The 16,114-nt window shown below is 36.3% G+C and overlaps 1 protein-coding gene across 4 annotated transcripts in view; it reads left to right on the top strand.

Annotated features, from left to right (window-relative positions):
- SLIT2 (slit guidance ligand 2) overlaps positions 1-16,114 on the top strand; it is a 431,007-nt gene that overhangs the window by 268,156 nt on the left and 146,737 nt on the right. For 2 of the 4 annotated variants that reach the window (XM_004375151.3, XM_004375149.2), the window contains exons 7-10: positions 3,026-3,097; positions 5,773-5,936; positions 7,482-7,493; positions 8,654-8,792. In XM_004375151.3, the coding sequence (XP_004375208.1) occupies positions 3,026-3,097; positions 5,773-5,936; positions 7,482-7,493; positions 8,654-8,792 (387 nt within the window). The remainder of the gene's footprint in view (positions 1-3,025; positions 3,098-5,772; positions 5,937-7,481; positions 7,494-8,653; positions 8,793-16,114) is intronic. The other 2 variants (XM_004375152.3, XM_004375150.3) reach the window with 1 other exon arrangement.

The raw sequence follows: 16,114 nt of genomic DNA, 5'->3' as shown, positions 1-16,114 counted from the left end.
TAGAGGGGCTACATAATTATCAAGGCTAACATTTCTGATTTACATACCATGATGTCCTTTGTACTACATGACATAAATTCAACAAAGTTAAGTTGGAAAGTCTTTTTTGCTACAAAGAGAAAATCTTGAGGTTGAACATAGAAACAGACGTACACACTGGAAAAAAGTTTACAAGTAAAATGGTACAATATGTGAATTCAATTTGTTTCAGAATAGGAACTGATTGTGACCATACCATATACATCTGATCATACCTAATTAACATTTACATTTAGTGTTAATTTTAAGATAATGATTTCATTGCTTCCACATACTGTTCAGTCCACCAGTATTGGTATCAACGTTGCTTTGCCAGTTATCAGTAACCACAAGCCAAACCCATGGCTGTCAAGACAATTCTGACTCACAACAATCCTATAGGACAGAGTAGAACTGTTCCATAGAGTTTCCAAGGCTGTAAATTTTTCCGAAGCAGACTGCCACATTTTTCCCCTGCGAAGTGGCTGATGGGATCAAACCACCAAACTTTCACTTAGCAGCTAAACACTTAACCACTGCACCAGTAGGGCTGCAGTATCAATACTGAATAAAAATACTAAAATAATACATCTTTTCAGTTAATCATGTGAACTAACATTTTGAGAAAAGTCTTCAAACTGATAGCTATAGGCTTCATCATAGTGTAGTGTTCAGTGAAAATCTTCTTTTGCATGGCAGCATTAGAAACCATAGTTCAAAATTTACACACGCCTACCGTGAATTACTTTTTAAAACATTTTTATCCCCAGAGTCGCATTTCAGTATGCCATGTAGTCTGAAGATTTTAGTCATAATAAGTCAACATAAATTCTGAGAGTGGGTAAAGGGGTCATTTGAAAGCAAAGCCCTTTGAGAAGTGAAACCTTTTAGTTCAGACATCAGGGTTATATGTTCTAATGTGGTTTGAAAAAACATCTCATTTCACTTTAGTCCAAGAAAATGCTAGAGGCTTTTAGATAACATGAGCCAACCAATTTAGTGCTTTATAGGTGCTCCATAAAGTGCCCCCCATGTGACTTAATTCAAATCACTTGGATTAGTTCTCGTATCATTTGATACATTGCAAAACTGGATAGTAAAGACAGGCAGTGCATGCACTGGGTCTGTAGCAGACTTGTCCTACTTTATTAAGAAGTATAAGTCACTGCCTCAACCCCAAACACCCTGTATTACCCATTGATAACTGCAGCCACCAGCTGGCCTAAAACAGCCTCAGAAATGCTTTTTGCTTAGCTCGCACAGTTGGCTCGCAGACTCTTAGAAATGTTTGAATTAGTTGCCAGTATTTAAAGCTCAGGAGGGTTGATCTAAAAATTTCCGTTTCCAGCTTCTCTTAAAAAAATCAGATTGTTTGGCAGCCTTTTAATACAGCATTCCAGCAGTCCCTTGGAGCTGAATATTAGCTGCTACAACAGGCAATATCCTCTCTAATTAGCCCTGGTCCTCACCATCCTCAACTGTCTGCCTGCTACTCTCCATTTTTCTTGCCCGTTTTATGTCTTTACACATGACCTGCTTCTTTTCATTTGTGGTCCCTGCCTGGTGTCTGTAGGCAAGTGACTTTGCAACCCCTAATTCAAACCTTTCTCTGCTATCCACCTTCATCCACCTGAGCCATTAATCCCATCTTTCTTGCCTCCTTCAACAACTTGAACTCCTCAGTCACTACCTACCCTGTATCGTCATTGTCTTCCCCATCCTAGAATCACTTTCCACTTCTACACTTTTCTCTCACACCTCTGGGATGACTCTTTTCACATTGTTCTCTGAGAATCGTCAGAAAAGGGATAAACATCTCTCTTCTTAATCTTACGAATTCTGAGTATTTGTAGTTTGTGTAGTTCATCTCCCTAGTTGGACACTATGCTATTTTAGTAAATAATGTAGGCCTGGTGAATTTTGATAATACTCTGTGTTGCCAAAAAAGTAACATCCCTTCAGGAAGTATTTGATGAGTGGATGAATGACAGTGACAACAATAATAAAACAACTAACAATGCTGTGTGAGGGGAAACTAGGAAACATAGCTTAGGCAAAAATTTGAACCAAGCCAGGATTATACTTATTTTCACCATAACTCCTTGACCACCCATGTTCCCGGTTCTAGCTCGTACCACACAGCACTACAGAAAGGACAGGATATGCTGCTACAGCTAACAACTGTTAGATTAAATTAAGCCTTTAATAGTACTACAGCATGTCACTTCATCCTGACTTGATGGAAGTACTAAATAAAGACATAGTTCTTACTACTCAAATTTCACTAGGTGCTGATATCCACAGTAGAACAATTAGCACAACCCTCTTCCAGGACCTGATAGGACTGATACTATGTTGCTGTGAGATTTCAGGTGAATAGTTCCAGTATGTTCATTTCCTCATGGGCCCTAATGGATCTAACAGAGGTCACCACCACCACCAGTTGTCACGATTTTGACTCATGGCAACCCCATGTATGTCAGAGTAGAACTGTGCTCCGTAGGGTTTCCAGTGGCTGATTTTTTGGAAGTAGATTGCCAGGCCTTTTTCACAAGGTACCTTTGGGTGGACTTGAACCTCCAACCTTTTAGTCAGCAGCCAGGCACATTCACCATCTGCACCAGGCAGGATATACTGAATACGCATTATCAATCCACCTTGGAAGGAAATATAATTGCTCAATTGTCCAACTATGACTGTCCTATTCCTTTAAGAATATTGTGACTAGATTCCCATGTACAATGTGCAGGAAGTAACATGAAGTCAAAGGTGACGTGGCTAAAGCCATATTGAATAAACATTTAATAAAACTGAATGGCTAATAATGTGCTAAACTATGAAATTGAAATACTGAATTGTCTATAGAATAGTGCATTCTCTATGCCATCTCTTCCACGTAGTTGTCCTGCATATGCATAGTGACAAGAGATTTCTCTGTATTATTATATAGAATGATCAACAAACTTTCATATCTGAAATTTCTAACTTGTTTTTTATTATTCTACAGCACTCTCAACAATAACAACATTACTAGACTTTCTGTGGCAAGTTTCAACCATATGCCTAAACTTAGGACTTTGTAAGTAAAGGTCAATTTAATCAATTAAGAGTACCCAGGAAGTATTATTTTTAGTAAGCAAATAATAGGACCACTTGTTTATGATGAAGTTGGCAAAGAAAGCACGGATTTTTTTTTTTTTTAATTCTAAATATGATATTTGAGTAAATTAACTACTGTTCTGAACCTAAAACTTCCTTTTAAATGATATGCATTATGCGAAGCTTAGGGGGGAAACGTTTACTTTGAGCAATTGCAGAGGTCACATTTCATTAAGAAATGGAAGACTTCTTAATGGGCTGCCATAAATGATAAATGAGAAATTTTTATGATTTTATTACTATAATGGAAGCAGACCTAGTAAAGCTAAACTAGTTCTCCAACATTCTGTGTAACATAAAATCACAGCATCACCTTCTAGTGCTTTTCTATAATTAAATATGTGTCAGTATTTATTTTTAAAAATATCTTTTCAGGGACATTAAAATATTTTAGGTAAATAGAAAGGATTTTCTGATAAAGTACTAGTTACAGCTATTTTTTTCTCTTGGAGAAAAATTAATCCTTAAAACCCAGGTGGGGTATTTAGTTATAGCCTTTTCAAAGGTAAATCTCATTTGAACCGGCCTCAGAACCACGTTGACCTAAAAAAAAAATTTCATGTGAGAAGTGGTTTGAAACATAGCCAAACCATCAGATTTTTTGGAAAAAAAAAAGTTTTAAATAGAGTAAATATATATATTTTGATTGGATTTTCAAAATATTTCTGATTCTGTGTGCTGTCGCAGAGTGGGGTGAACAATTAAGGTCTCATAACAATGTATGTATAAAAATTTTGTGTGGGAGACTAACTTGAAATGTAACTTCATTTAATTACAACAATAAAAAAATTTAAAAAAATTTCTATTTTGTAATGACTTATAACTAGAAAAATATTAACATTTTTTTCTTTCTTGAATACAAAAATCAATTGAATTACCAGCTATTTAATGAATTAGATAATATCAATCTTATGTTAATTTTTTTTTCTCTAAAATGTAACTCTGTATGTGATATCACATCATTATAATTACCTCGGAATATGATTTAGCAAAATGAAATAATTCCAAAAGTATTCAAATACAACTGAGTTTTGTTTTCTTGGGGCTATCAGACTGAGACTATAGTCTGACTTGAATTAGTAACCCAGTTCACTCAGACTATATTTAACCAAATTAGTCTTGTATTTTAACTTCAGCCAGTTTTTCCAAATTGATCAAGCTTTCAGTTCTTACAAAAATAAAGCAACTGAGTTGATAAAAACATTCAGCATCTGCATTTTTTGAGTCCTTTATTTTCTTGTAGAAACCCACCACAGTTTGTCTACCAGTCAGGTTTTTAAGTTACGTGCTTTTCTGATTTCAGACTTGTACACATGTATTGAATCTCTGTAATGTGCACAGTTTGAGATGGAAATATTTAGAGACCAATGATGCAACATGTACAGTATGCTTCTGTGGCTTCCATTGGATGACACTCTAATTTCTAAGCAAGCTGAGCCGGAGGTCACTCAGCTTTTCCAAACTGTAGCTTTTTAATTCTGCAACATTCCTTACAGTTTTGGTGCAGGACTACCCTGTATCTGCAACAGGCTCAAGGATAACAGAAAGCAGTCTTCTAGCTTTAAATTCCTTTGCTTTGATTGGTTCATTATTCCATAGTATCATTGCTAGTTAAAAATTCCATTTTTATGGTCCAATTATATTTCTGGACTGAGTTGCATGTTTTAATATCCATTACTGTTACTGGTTTAGAATTGAGCACATCAGCTAAAAAGGACTAAAATGATATTACTTTGTCAGAGAAGATTCTGGGAATGATGCTTTGATTTATAGCTTTGGATGTCCTTTTCTTTGGTTTGAGAAAACAAAAGCTGGTTTAAAGTAGTTTACCTAATTTAGTGGATACATTTGTCTGATATTTTATTAATGGAGAAGTGCTGTTTGCCACTTGGAAGCGATCCATGATGTTGTGTGGATCTTGGCCAACATAGGGGGGAGTCACTTAATTCCTTCACTGCTTGCCATTTATGCCTTTTCATTTCAGTCCCAGCTCTCTGAGCATGGGTCCCCAAGAGCCAAAAACAGCTAATCTGTGATTAAACAAAAAAGGAAGGAAATCACAATAGGGATGTGAAAAAAGTGTTTTATATTGAAGTATTATTCTGTCTTGTTCAGCAGAAAATGAAAGTCAACTGCTAAAAAGATATTGCAAGCAGTTTCTATAGAGACTAGTAACAGCAGAACTTACTGATATATGAAAGTGGGAGCCACATCTTTTATTAACTTGCCCCCTCCTCTCATGCCCCCATGTCAACCCCGCCCCCCACTTGCCTTCAGTATGTTGCCACTGTAGAGAAGTTTGCCTTGAACTTGGTTTTTCTCTTCATCCTTTTGAATGAGTATAGGTAAGGGAATTCCATGGTCATGTTTAAGCTCGTGTGTATTTGCTTCGTTCAAAGTAAATGAAAAGCGGCATGATTCTGGGGTGCAAACCAGTTTAATTTTTTAAAAGACTTATTAGACTGGGACTTTCTAAGCTTTATCTACTTAATATGTTAACAAGTAAAGCTAGCCATTGTTATTAATGACTTCTTCAAGTTTTTGGAGTAATTGTTTTCTGTTTTTGTTGCTTTAAACTTCTTCCCTCTCATCCAGTCGTCTCCATTCCAACAACTTGTACTGTGACTGCCACCTGGCCTGGCTCTCTGATTGGCTGCGCCAGAGGCCTCGGGTCGGCCTCTACACCCAGTGTATGGGCCCATCCCACCTGAGGGGCCATAATGTAGCTGAGGTTCAGAAACGAGAATTTGTCTGCAGTGGTAAGGGAGAAAGAACCATTATGCTATTGTCTTACCGTATGCTATTGTGTAACAGAATGGGAAGAATGCATGCTTCAAATGTATCAGCGCAGCTCACTAACATGTGCAGTCTTGCATTAATGACTCTATGGAAATCCTCCTTTTAGTAAGTTCTGAGACATTTCTACGTGGTTGGCAATTACTGATTACTTGTACCTAAGTTATGATGACATATTTTTTAGTTTTTTCTCTAGGGGAATCATAGGAAATTCTTTTATAAATTAAGGTGCTATTTGCTACTCATCATTTTCCCTCGCAGTGATAATTTATATCTATTTTTATGTTAACATTTGAAAATTGACTATCTAATCTGAATCCCTGCTGTGAAATTCAAAAAGTAGTTCAACCAGAGTTGCAAAGTGCCAAAATACCTTTTTATGCAAACAGTATATTAATAGTTCCATTTTACTTAAGATAAATAAAAAAACTAGCGTTAGTAACAAAAATCTGAAAACAAAAATAAGACATGGACTCTATAAAATACTGATAGCTAACATTTATTAAGTGTTTTCTATGGCGGTGGTGGTGGTGTTAAGTGCCGTTGAGTCAGTTCCCACTCATTGCAACCCTATGTACGAAACAGAACGAAACGCCGCCCGGTCTTCCACCACCCTCCCAATCATTTCCATGTTTGAGCCCATTGTTTCATTGAGTGCTTTCCAACCTGAGGGGCTCATCTTCTGGCACTGTATCAGACAGTGTTCCACTGCTATTCATAAGGTTTTCACTGGCTAATTTTTTCAGTAGTAGACCACCAGGGACTTCTTCCTTAGTGTGTCTTTGTCTGAAAGCTCTGCTGAAACCCACCCACCATGGAAGACCCTGCTGGTATTTTAAACGCCAGTGGCATAGCTCCTAGGTCCTCTGCACCACGGAAGCCACCACAGTACGATAAACTGACAGACGAGTGGTGGGCGTTCTATGTACCAGGCACCAATTAAGTATTTCCTGTTTATTTACCTCATTTTAACTCCCTCATATCAACTGTATTAGAGATTAAAATGATGAGAAAAGGAGATAGGTAATCTTGTCCAAAGTTATAGAGCTGAAAAGTGGCAGAACCAGTACCTCCACCTAACCATTCACATGTATATTTAAATTATATATTATTATATATTAATATTACATTTATCCATTTTAATGTTTATTTTATAAATATAGGACTCGGCTAAGTTAAAAGTCTCTGTTGAAAATACAATAAAACAAACGTTTAAAAAATGTATAATACCTCATATATGTTTCAACCGTTTCTTAAAGAAAGAGTTGGAAGACAGTATAGGATTCTGTTTCGTGTGGGATTTTTTAGAGCTTTTTAAATGTATTTTTCCACACTTTCTATAACCCAGAAAAGATTTCTTGTAATGTCATGGAATGTTCTCAATGGGTCTGATTGCTTTAAATTAAAACATTAAATTAATTAAATAAATTCAATTAAATAATAAGATGACTAACAATTCTTTATTAACCACTTTTTTCTCTCTTCACTTTTTCCTTCCTGTTTTCTAGATGAGGAAGAAGGCAAGTTCACTTTTTTTTTTTAGACTGAGAATATTTTTGTAAAGTTTGAGAGTCTGTTTATAGGTGTTGAGTTTGTAACTGTTGTTGTGGAGTTCCTTAGAGTCCATTCCAACTCATAGTGATTCCATGTGACAGAAAACTGCCCCAAAGGGTTTTCTTGACTGTAATCTTTTATAGAAGCAGGTCCCCAGGTCTTTCTTTCATGGAGCCTCTGGATGGGTTTGAACCAATGCGTAACCATTAAGCCACCAGGTCTCCTATGTGTTAATAACTACCCAGTCCATACTATCTTCCTAGGGTGTCTCCACCACTCTAGCCATTTCTCTGCAGGTTAAGGGGAGCCTTCCTTGCTTCCTTCTAGTAACCAAGTGTCTACAGATGCCTGTTTCGTACAGCACTACTGATACTTTCTTGTGCCTCATTGGAACAGGAAACGTTTATTTCAAAATATTTTTTTTTCCCAAATACTGAATAGTTCAAACATACCTGCAGATAATTACTTATGCTGAAATTTTAAATTATGCTGAACCAAAACAGAATCATATAGAGTAACAATTACACAATGGCATGATATAAATTATAACCGTAACTTCAAAGAAAGCAGTAATTTTGAACCTATCCAGCCATCAAACTTAGTATTATCTAATTTTTCCCCACATTTATTGGTGCATGATTACTTAATTAGAGCAACAATTATAGGAACCATTAAAGAATTTTACTGTTTTCTTTTCTTTGTTTAAGACAAAGTAAATTAAGCTCTGCAAGTTTAATGAATTCCAAGCTCTATTTAAGCTTATTAGACATGAACCATAGATTAGTCTGAAATTGCTGCTTTTTTTGCAACTCAGAATAGTTTTGAATAGCATTCTAGTTTTGCATCTGAATTTAACCTTTCTCCCAATTAGTTCAGTATTTTTTTTTTTAATTACCATCTTTCTAACCAGTTTGTAAAATCCCGTTTGCTTCATCTGAGTGTTGACCCTCAAATATAAATGCATGCTTTCTAAATATATATGTTAGAAATACAGGACCATTTTATGATCAGGGCTTTAGATAAATTTATTTCTGTAACATGCTTTGTTATTTGAGCTAAGCTTGTGTGTTTCTCAGTGAGGAAATTCAGGAGGAAAAAATATGATTGCAATCTGTTTCTTTTTCAGGGCACCAGTCCTTCATGGCTCCGTCTTGCAGCGTTCTGCACTGCCCAGCCGCTTGTACCTGTAGCAACAATATCGTAGACTGTCGTGGGAAAAGTCTTACTGAAATCCCCACAAATCTGCCAGAGACCATCACAGAGATGTAAGTGCCCTGAAATCCCCTCTTATCCGTCCACCTCGCCTGTAAGCCAAACTGTGATTTTCTTTAGGAGATTCTGAGTTTATCAAAGGCAAATTGGATCAATTAGCTTAGACAGATGTTCCTTTCAGAGGCTTATTGACCCTTAATCTGTTTAATTAAATACCTTGTTGAAGTAGCGGGATTTTTTTTTTTTTAAGGCACAGGTAGAATTAGAAAGACTGTGTTTTAAGGAAAAATAGTACTTACCCTCCCCTTGGGAACGTGTTTTTAGGGTACTTAGGAAAATAAAAGTGATTGTGCCTAGTGTGAGCTTTTGGGTCTGTAGGAGATCTGTTGTCCATTTCCAGCTTGGAGTGGTGGGAGTACAAAGAAGGGCTGAGCTGGTATAATCCATCATAGAAACACAGTAACTAGATTATATTCGACCTCCTCCAGAGCTCACATTTTAAAATATAATTTCACAATTTTTGGAACTGTTGTATATTTCAACACAAATTATAAAAAAGATGATACTACAATACCAGATATAAAAGATTTTTTTAAATTAGTGAGCATTTTAGGTTATTTGAGTCAGTGACTACCTCCATCAAAAATTAAATTGTTTTGACAAACTATTGGATATCCATTTGGTGTGCAGTTGTATACATTTCACTGTCCTTGACAAATGTAAGTCATGTGGTTAAAACAAGGTCCCATAAGATGTAAAATGGGATGCTTTTACCCTCTTGAGAAGTATGCATTAGGGAAAATCTTTACCTCAATATCCATTACCTAAGAAAGCACCTCCTAACCATCCGGCACATCGTATTATTGCTTTGGAGGCCAATTTTTAATTTTAACTAAATAAATAGGTTTATATTGTTGAAGAATGAAAGATGACTGAGTTTTTGTGATAGGCCTGCATAAAACTGTTACCATCAAGTTGATTTCAACTCATAGTGACCCTATAGGACAAAGTAGAACTGCACCATAGGGTTTCCAAAGCTGTAATCTTTATAGAAGCAGACTATGATGTCTTTCTCCTGAGGAGCAGCTGGTGGGTTTGAACCGCCGACCTTTTGGTTAGCAGCCAAGAGCTTAACCACTGCGCCACCAGGGCTCCTTTTGTAGGCCTGTATAGTAGGCAGAAAAAGAAGGTGAAATTTTAAGTTATTCTGCTAACCAAAAGGTCGGCAGTTCAAATCCACCAGCCGCTTCTGTCCTGTAGGGTTGCTGTGAGTCGTAATCAACTCAACGGCACAGAACAACAACATAATAAATTAACTCCTGTAAATTACTTTATATGAGAATAACTTTAGCTCACAGTATTTTAAAAGTCTGTACTATGTGTTCAATAGTGTGCTTAGAGTTTTTCAGTATAAGAAACGACTCTCTGCAGGGACAATGGAATCGGTAGATAATTGACACAGACATGGAATAATGGACTTGCCTAATATTATTCTTTTCAATTTTTTAATTGATGGAGCACTACCTTACCCATAGAAGACCTTTGTGAGTTGTTGTTTTTTTAGTTGAAACTTGAAAGAAGAATAAATACGGTTTGGTAAGAGGAAGGTGGCATTCCATGAAAGAGAAACATCAAGAGCAAAGGCCCGAGATGGCAGTGAGCATTGTGTTTGAGTAATTATGCAGTTTAGAATAATTGGAGTAATAGGTTCATGTTGAGGCATCATGGAAGGCAATGCCAGTTGCCATTGAGTTGACTCTGCTCATAGTGACTCCATGTGTGTCAGAGTAGAGCTGTGCTCCAGAGGGTTTTCAGTGGCTGATTTTTTCAATGGTAGATCACCAAACTTTTGTTCCATGGTGCCTCTGGGTGGACTCAAACTTCCAAATTTTCAGTTAACAGAGAAGCATGTTAACCATTTGCACCTCTGAGGGATTCCCTTGCCATATAAAGGCACTATGAATTCTCCAGATATCTTCCCTCAAGTGACTAGCAAATTTGACATACAAATAAATAACTTTGAAATTGTATAGGAAGTAACAAACATCATACAAGAGGAACAAATAAACTTCAAGGTATTACAGAGGCCATCACATGGAAGGCAAGATGCAGTAGTTAGTGAAAGTGAGAAGCTTTAGCTAGAACCCCACATCTACCTACCATTTATAGTCTGTGACACCATGACAATTTACTTATCCTCTATAAGCCTGTTTGTTCAAATGAAACTTAGGAGTGTTGTATATTTGAAATGAAATAATATATGTAGAGCTTTATGTGCCTAGCATTTAGTAGTCATTCAGTAAATGATAGCTCAATCATGGAAGGCTTCATGCAGGAGGTGACACCTCAGCTAGGCCTTGAAGGATAGGTAGAACTGGAAACATAGATATGTGAAAAGGGCTTTTAAAATAAATAGAATGTTATGATCAAATGCAATAAGAATGAAAGTACAAGGCACTACCAAACAGGGATTAAGTCTGAATGTGATTTCATACCCAAGAGAATGATGGAAAATACGGTTGGAAAGGTAGGGCTTTGAAAAGTATAAGGATCTTAGACTTTATTTGAGATGCACTTGAGCAAGTAGTTTTAATCTAAATTTTCAGGAAGAATTAATCTGACAGCTGTGTGCCAGTGGTTTGGCAAAGGAAAGAATAGAAGGCAGGAGGCCTCTTAGGAGGCCATTGCATTGATGGAGGGAAAATGTCATAGAGCAGGAGGTGAGTTAGTAATAGTCAGAATGGAGATGTGGGAACAGATGTGATAACTAGTATAGAAGCAAAAATAATGAGATTCGGCATTTGAAGAGATAAGGGAGTAAGAGAGATAAATGAACCCAAGATGATGACAGAGTTTCAAGTATAAGAGACTGGGAGGTGGTGCTGATATCATTGTATTTTAAGAAACCTAGAAGCAAGACCACAACTGGGAAAGAAGATGATGGTGAGCTCATTTTGGGAAATACTGACTTGCCAATGAGCTTTTTATAGGTAGTAGAATAATACAGACTAGAATAATTTTGGAGCAAGACAATGACCTGAGAAAATGATTTTGAAGTAATTAACATAATAAACACAAAGTTGATAGTTGAAGCTATCAAGTGGCCAATGGAAAGCAGAGCAAGAGAAGAGAAGAAAGCCCAAGGACCTAAACAGCAACAGCAGAGAGCCCTGGGAGGAACAGCCAAAAAAGAAGAGAATTATCTGCAGAGTCAGATACTCTTGTTGCTGAATGAAGCTCAAGTCAGAGAGAAGGCCTTCAAATTTGACCAGCATAGTGTTCTTGGAGGATGCAATTTTGATAGTGGTAGATAAGTAAGCCACTTTTCAGAGGGGTAAGAAAGGGCATATGTGATGAATACTTACTATATACTAAGACAAACATTTGACTAACTGACACTAAGTAAGAACCGTATGTACCTATTCCAACTTACCTACGAATTCAACTTAAAGACATACTTAAGAAAGGTCTTTTTCTTAACCCGGGAACTGCCTGTGTTGGAGAGAGCAGATACGGAGCACATTGAAGACTTTGGCTGAGAAAGCATTTTTGTAAAAAGACAATATTTACTATAAAGGACGGGCTTGGATTTATTTTCAGATGCAGAAACCTGCAGTCATTAGAAAGTCAGAGAAGAAGAATGGGTTTAGTGAGTGTTGGAGTTAGATGAGAGATATATGTGGGAACAATATCTTTCTGGACAGAGAGGAAGAGGATTGATCAAATCCAGATAATAAGAAAAGAGAGCAGAAAGCTGTTGTGGGTTGACAAAAGGAGAGGCGTGTGCTATACATAACAGATAGAAAGCAGTATGAGACATTTAAAATGGTGTATGTTATGTAGTCTATTTTATTTTTTATCATAGAGCTTTTCTTCTATTCTCTATGCTCTATAGATTTTGTATAATGGTTGAATTTAGTAGTTTGAAAGTAATACTAAATAATATGTCCCATTGGGTTTCCCTATATTCGGATGGTGGTGTATCAGGTAGCGCTACAGTAAATTAAATTTTTAAGTAGAAATGAAAACGTACATGAAGTTCTGGGTGAATTTTACTTCTCTGATTGTTAATTACGAGCTTTATCAATAGAGGATCTGGTAATAAATTACACGGATCTTCAACTTTAATAAAATACCTCTATTATCATTCATTATAGTGATACAATTTACTAGCTTAGTAACTCATTTTTTAGATTACTCTTTTATTTTTCATTAGAATAATGATCAGTAAAATTCATAAAATGTGGAAATAAAGCTATACAACATTTTTTTATCTTTATAGATTCCAGATGTTTAATACATGGTAAACTGAAGATCATAAACTCCCTCCATATTATTCAAAATAATTTATTTTTTAATCTAGATTTTACCATAAATTATCAGTGGAATATTTTCTATTACAAGTTATCAGTCATTTTATTCAATAATGTTGAGTTGATTTCCTACTATACGGTATGTCTTCATTCTTGTAAATGTCTCATAGTACAATTCTAACAAATAGAAAGTATCTTTGTGCTATGTCAGAGCGTAAACTGCCTATACCATAAATTTAGGTATAAAAACATGACTCATTCTTTTTTCCTGCTTTGTGTTTCCAATTATAAATTCTTATTTCTGGTATTTGCTCAAGCAATTATTTGTTAAGAAGGGAAACATTCTTTTCAAGTTAGAATTGGAATAATTTGGAGAAGGAAGAATAGAAAGAGACTAACATTTATCTAATAACCTGTAATGTTGGATGCTATACATGCATTCTATCATTTGATCGTCTCACTGACTTTAATGGAGCTATTTATGGAAATTAAATAAAATAGGAAAACTAATAACAAAAGTATATGCCTGCCAGATTAAGGTTGGTGGTCTTTCTTCAAGATATCTGATTATCCTATGGTTTTAGCATGGCCCAGTATCTTCCCTCTGATTTGCAGGCTAGGAACCTGATTTTGCCTGCCCATAATTATCACATGGAGATGGTACAGACCAGGCAGGCAGTTTTTCATTCTATTCCGCATAAGTCAGATCTGACTGGATGGCAACTAACAACAACAAATTATCACATGGAATTCCTGGATAGTATAAACTGTTGATATGCTTGGCTGCTAACCAAACAGTAGAAGGTTCGAGTCTACCAGAGGTGCCTCAGAGGAAAATCCTGGCAATCTACTTCCAAAAACTCAGCCATTTGAAAAGCCTATGGAGCATGGTACTACTCTGACACACAGGGGCTCACCATGAGTTGGGGTCAGCTCAGTAACACCTGGTTGTTGTTGTTGTTGTTAATTACCACATTTTGTGATTATGTATGTATAAGTGTATTTATTTGTTTAACATCTGTCTTTCCCCATTGACCTATACCCTCCCTGAAGACAGCGATAAATTCTGTTCTGATGACCACTGAACATCCAGCAACAAGTCTCGTACCTGGCACATAGCAGGTACTTGATAAATGTTTATTGGATGAATGACTAATTTAAAAACAAAAAAAAATTAAGAGCAGATTTATCTCTGAAAGGATGTAGCCATATTAAACATTATGAATGAATAAAACCTAAAGGAATATCTCTTTCTCTCCCTGTAGACAGAATGGTCCTTCTTAAGCATAAAATCAGTAAAAGAAAAGTTAAACGAATAGAATGTTTAATGACATGGGACTAAAACAGAACTAGAATACTGAAAATTCATTATAGTTCCCTGTTCCCCAGACTGGCTTGGATTCCACTCTTCACATGTGTCTGAGATCTCCTTTTTCTCTGTTCTAATCTGATCAACCCAGCATCTAATACTCTCCTTCTTTAGAGATATTCATTAGCTTAATTATCTTACAGATAAATCATAGACATCTTTTTCTAAGATTTTATTTCCTCTCCAATGGAACCTATAAACATTTAGCCAGTCTTTGAGGGCAATCTCATTTTGATAATAAAAGAATGAGGGTCATAGAGGTTAAGAAATCTTGCAAAAATGTCTTCGATTGTGAAGTAGCTAAGCTAGAGTCAGTCTTAGATCTGTTTCGCTCCAAAGCCCATGTTCCTTACTGTGTCAGTCTGCAGAAGAGAGGCAGACATTGTCCAAAAACCAAACCCGTTGCTGTCGAGTCCATTCCGACTCACAGCAACCCTATAGGCATTGTAGAAGGGAACATTTTTAAAAGTCACGAGAGGCTGACTGACACTTAGAAAAACCAGACGAGAAACTCTTAAGAAACTTGCATATGAAGAGAACTTGGAAGGAGCAAAGAAAAAGACAAGGCATAAAGGTATAGGAGTGTAACAAAACTGAAGAGCTGTTTCACATTACTTTGTAAGTACTAAAGTTTAATCTTTACTGTGCTCAGTTAAGTGTTCTTATATCTATTTAAGCTTCATCTGCACAGAACTTAACAGTTTAATTTGATATTTTGATTAGACTGCAAGCGTGGTGCAGGCAGAACCATGTCTGTTCTCACCATTGTAGCACCAAGACATCACCTAGTGTTGGGGCAAAGACAGTGTTGGGGAAGGTAAACAGAGTCTGGGGTACACCATCTCGAAAACCTCCAGGCCTCCATTTTTAATAGTATAACTATGACAAAGGAACATGGGCTATTGAAGAGGAAGTAGAGAGGAAACAATAAAATGTCTAGTGTAATTAAAATTAGGAATAAAAGAAAAGAAGCTGTTGCTTCCGTGGATTCCTCCCAGCACTTTGCTGTTTGAACCTTGCTAGCTGGAACACCTTGTTCTCAAATAGATGGAATGCCTCAGGCAAATCTACGTACAATCTGGCCCATGGTAACAAAATCATTAGTAGCAAATTGATTATGTCAAATCCTCACTGTTTCTTACATCGTGTTTTGAGGTATAATATTTTGAATATGTTGATAATGATTGCTATAAAGTAGACGTTTAGTTCTCTTCAATCCAGTTAAAGATTTCCTGAGGCATATTGCTTTGCTTTAAAATCACTGTGAAGGAATCCCAGACATCATGGAGAGTAGTTGGTAGACCATAGGTTGTAACAATTCACTATGTTTTGTCTACTCTTATGTCCTACCTCCTTTATTCTCAGTTGACTTTCAGGGCTCAAAAGTTTGGAGCCACGTGGTTCTGTTTCTTTCCACTTGTCTGAAGAAAGATCAGGGGAATGTTCTGATTATAGAAAGAGAAAGGATGCTAGCAAAGTTCTCAGGTTTTCTAAGTGTTGTTTCAGTGTTTCTTTAGATGCACTGCAAATCCTCAGAAGTTATAATACCTTTTTGAGGAAGTGTTATTCAAATAGGTAAAACATAGAGCAAATTCAACTATTCTCTTACTAGTCTTGTAATAAAGAAGACTTTCAAAAAAAGACACAATGATGGAGATTAGATATTAGTTTTGGGGGCATTTTGTTCCCTTTA

The sequence above is a fragment of the Trichechus manatus genome, unplaced genomic scaffold (assembly GCF_000243295.1).
Source record: "Trichechus manatus latirostris isolate Lorelei unplaced genomic scaffold, TriManLat1.0 scaffold00034, whole genome shotgun sequence".
Classification (NCBI taxonomy): Eukaryota; Metazoa; Chordata; class Mammalia; order Sirenia; family Trichechidae; genus Trichechus; species Trichechus manatus.
Note: the sequence above shows the minus strand (reverse complement) of the source record. Positions and strands in the feature narration are given on the sequence as shown.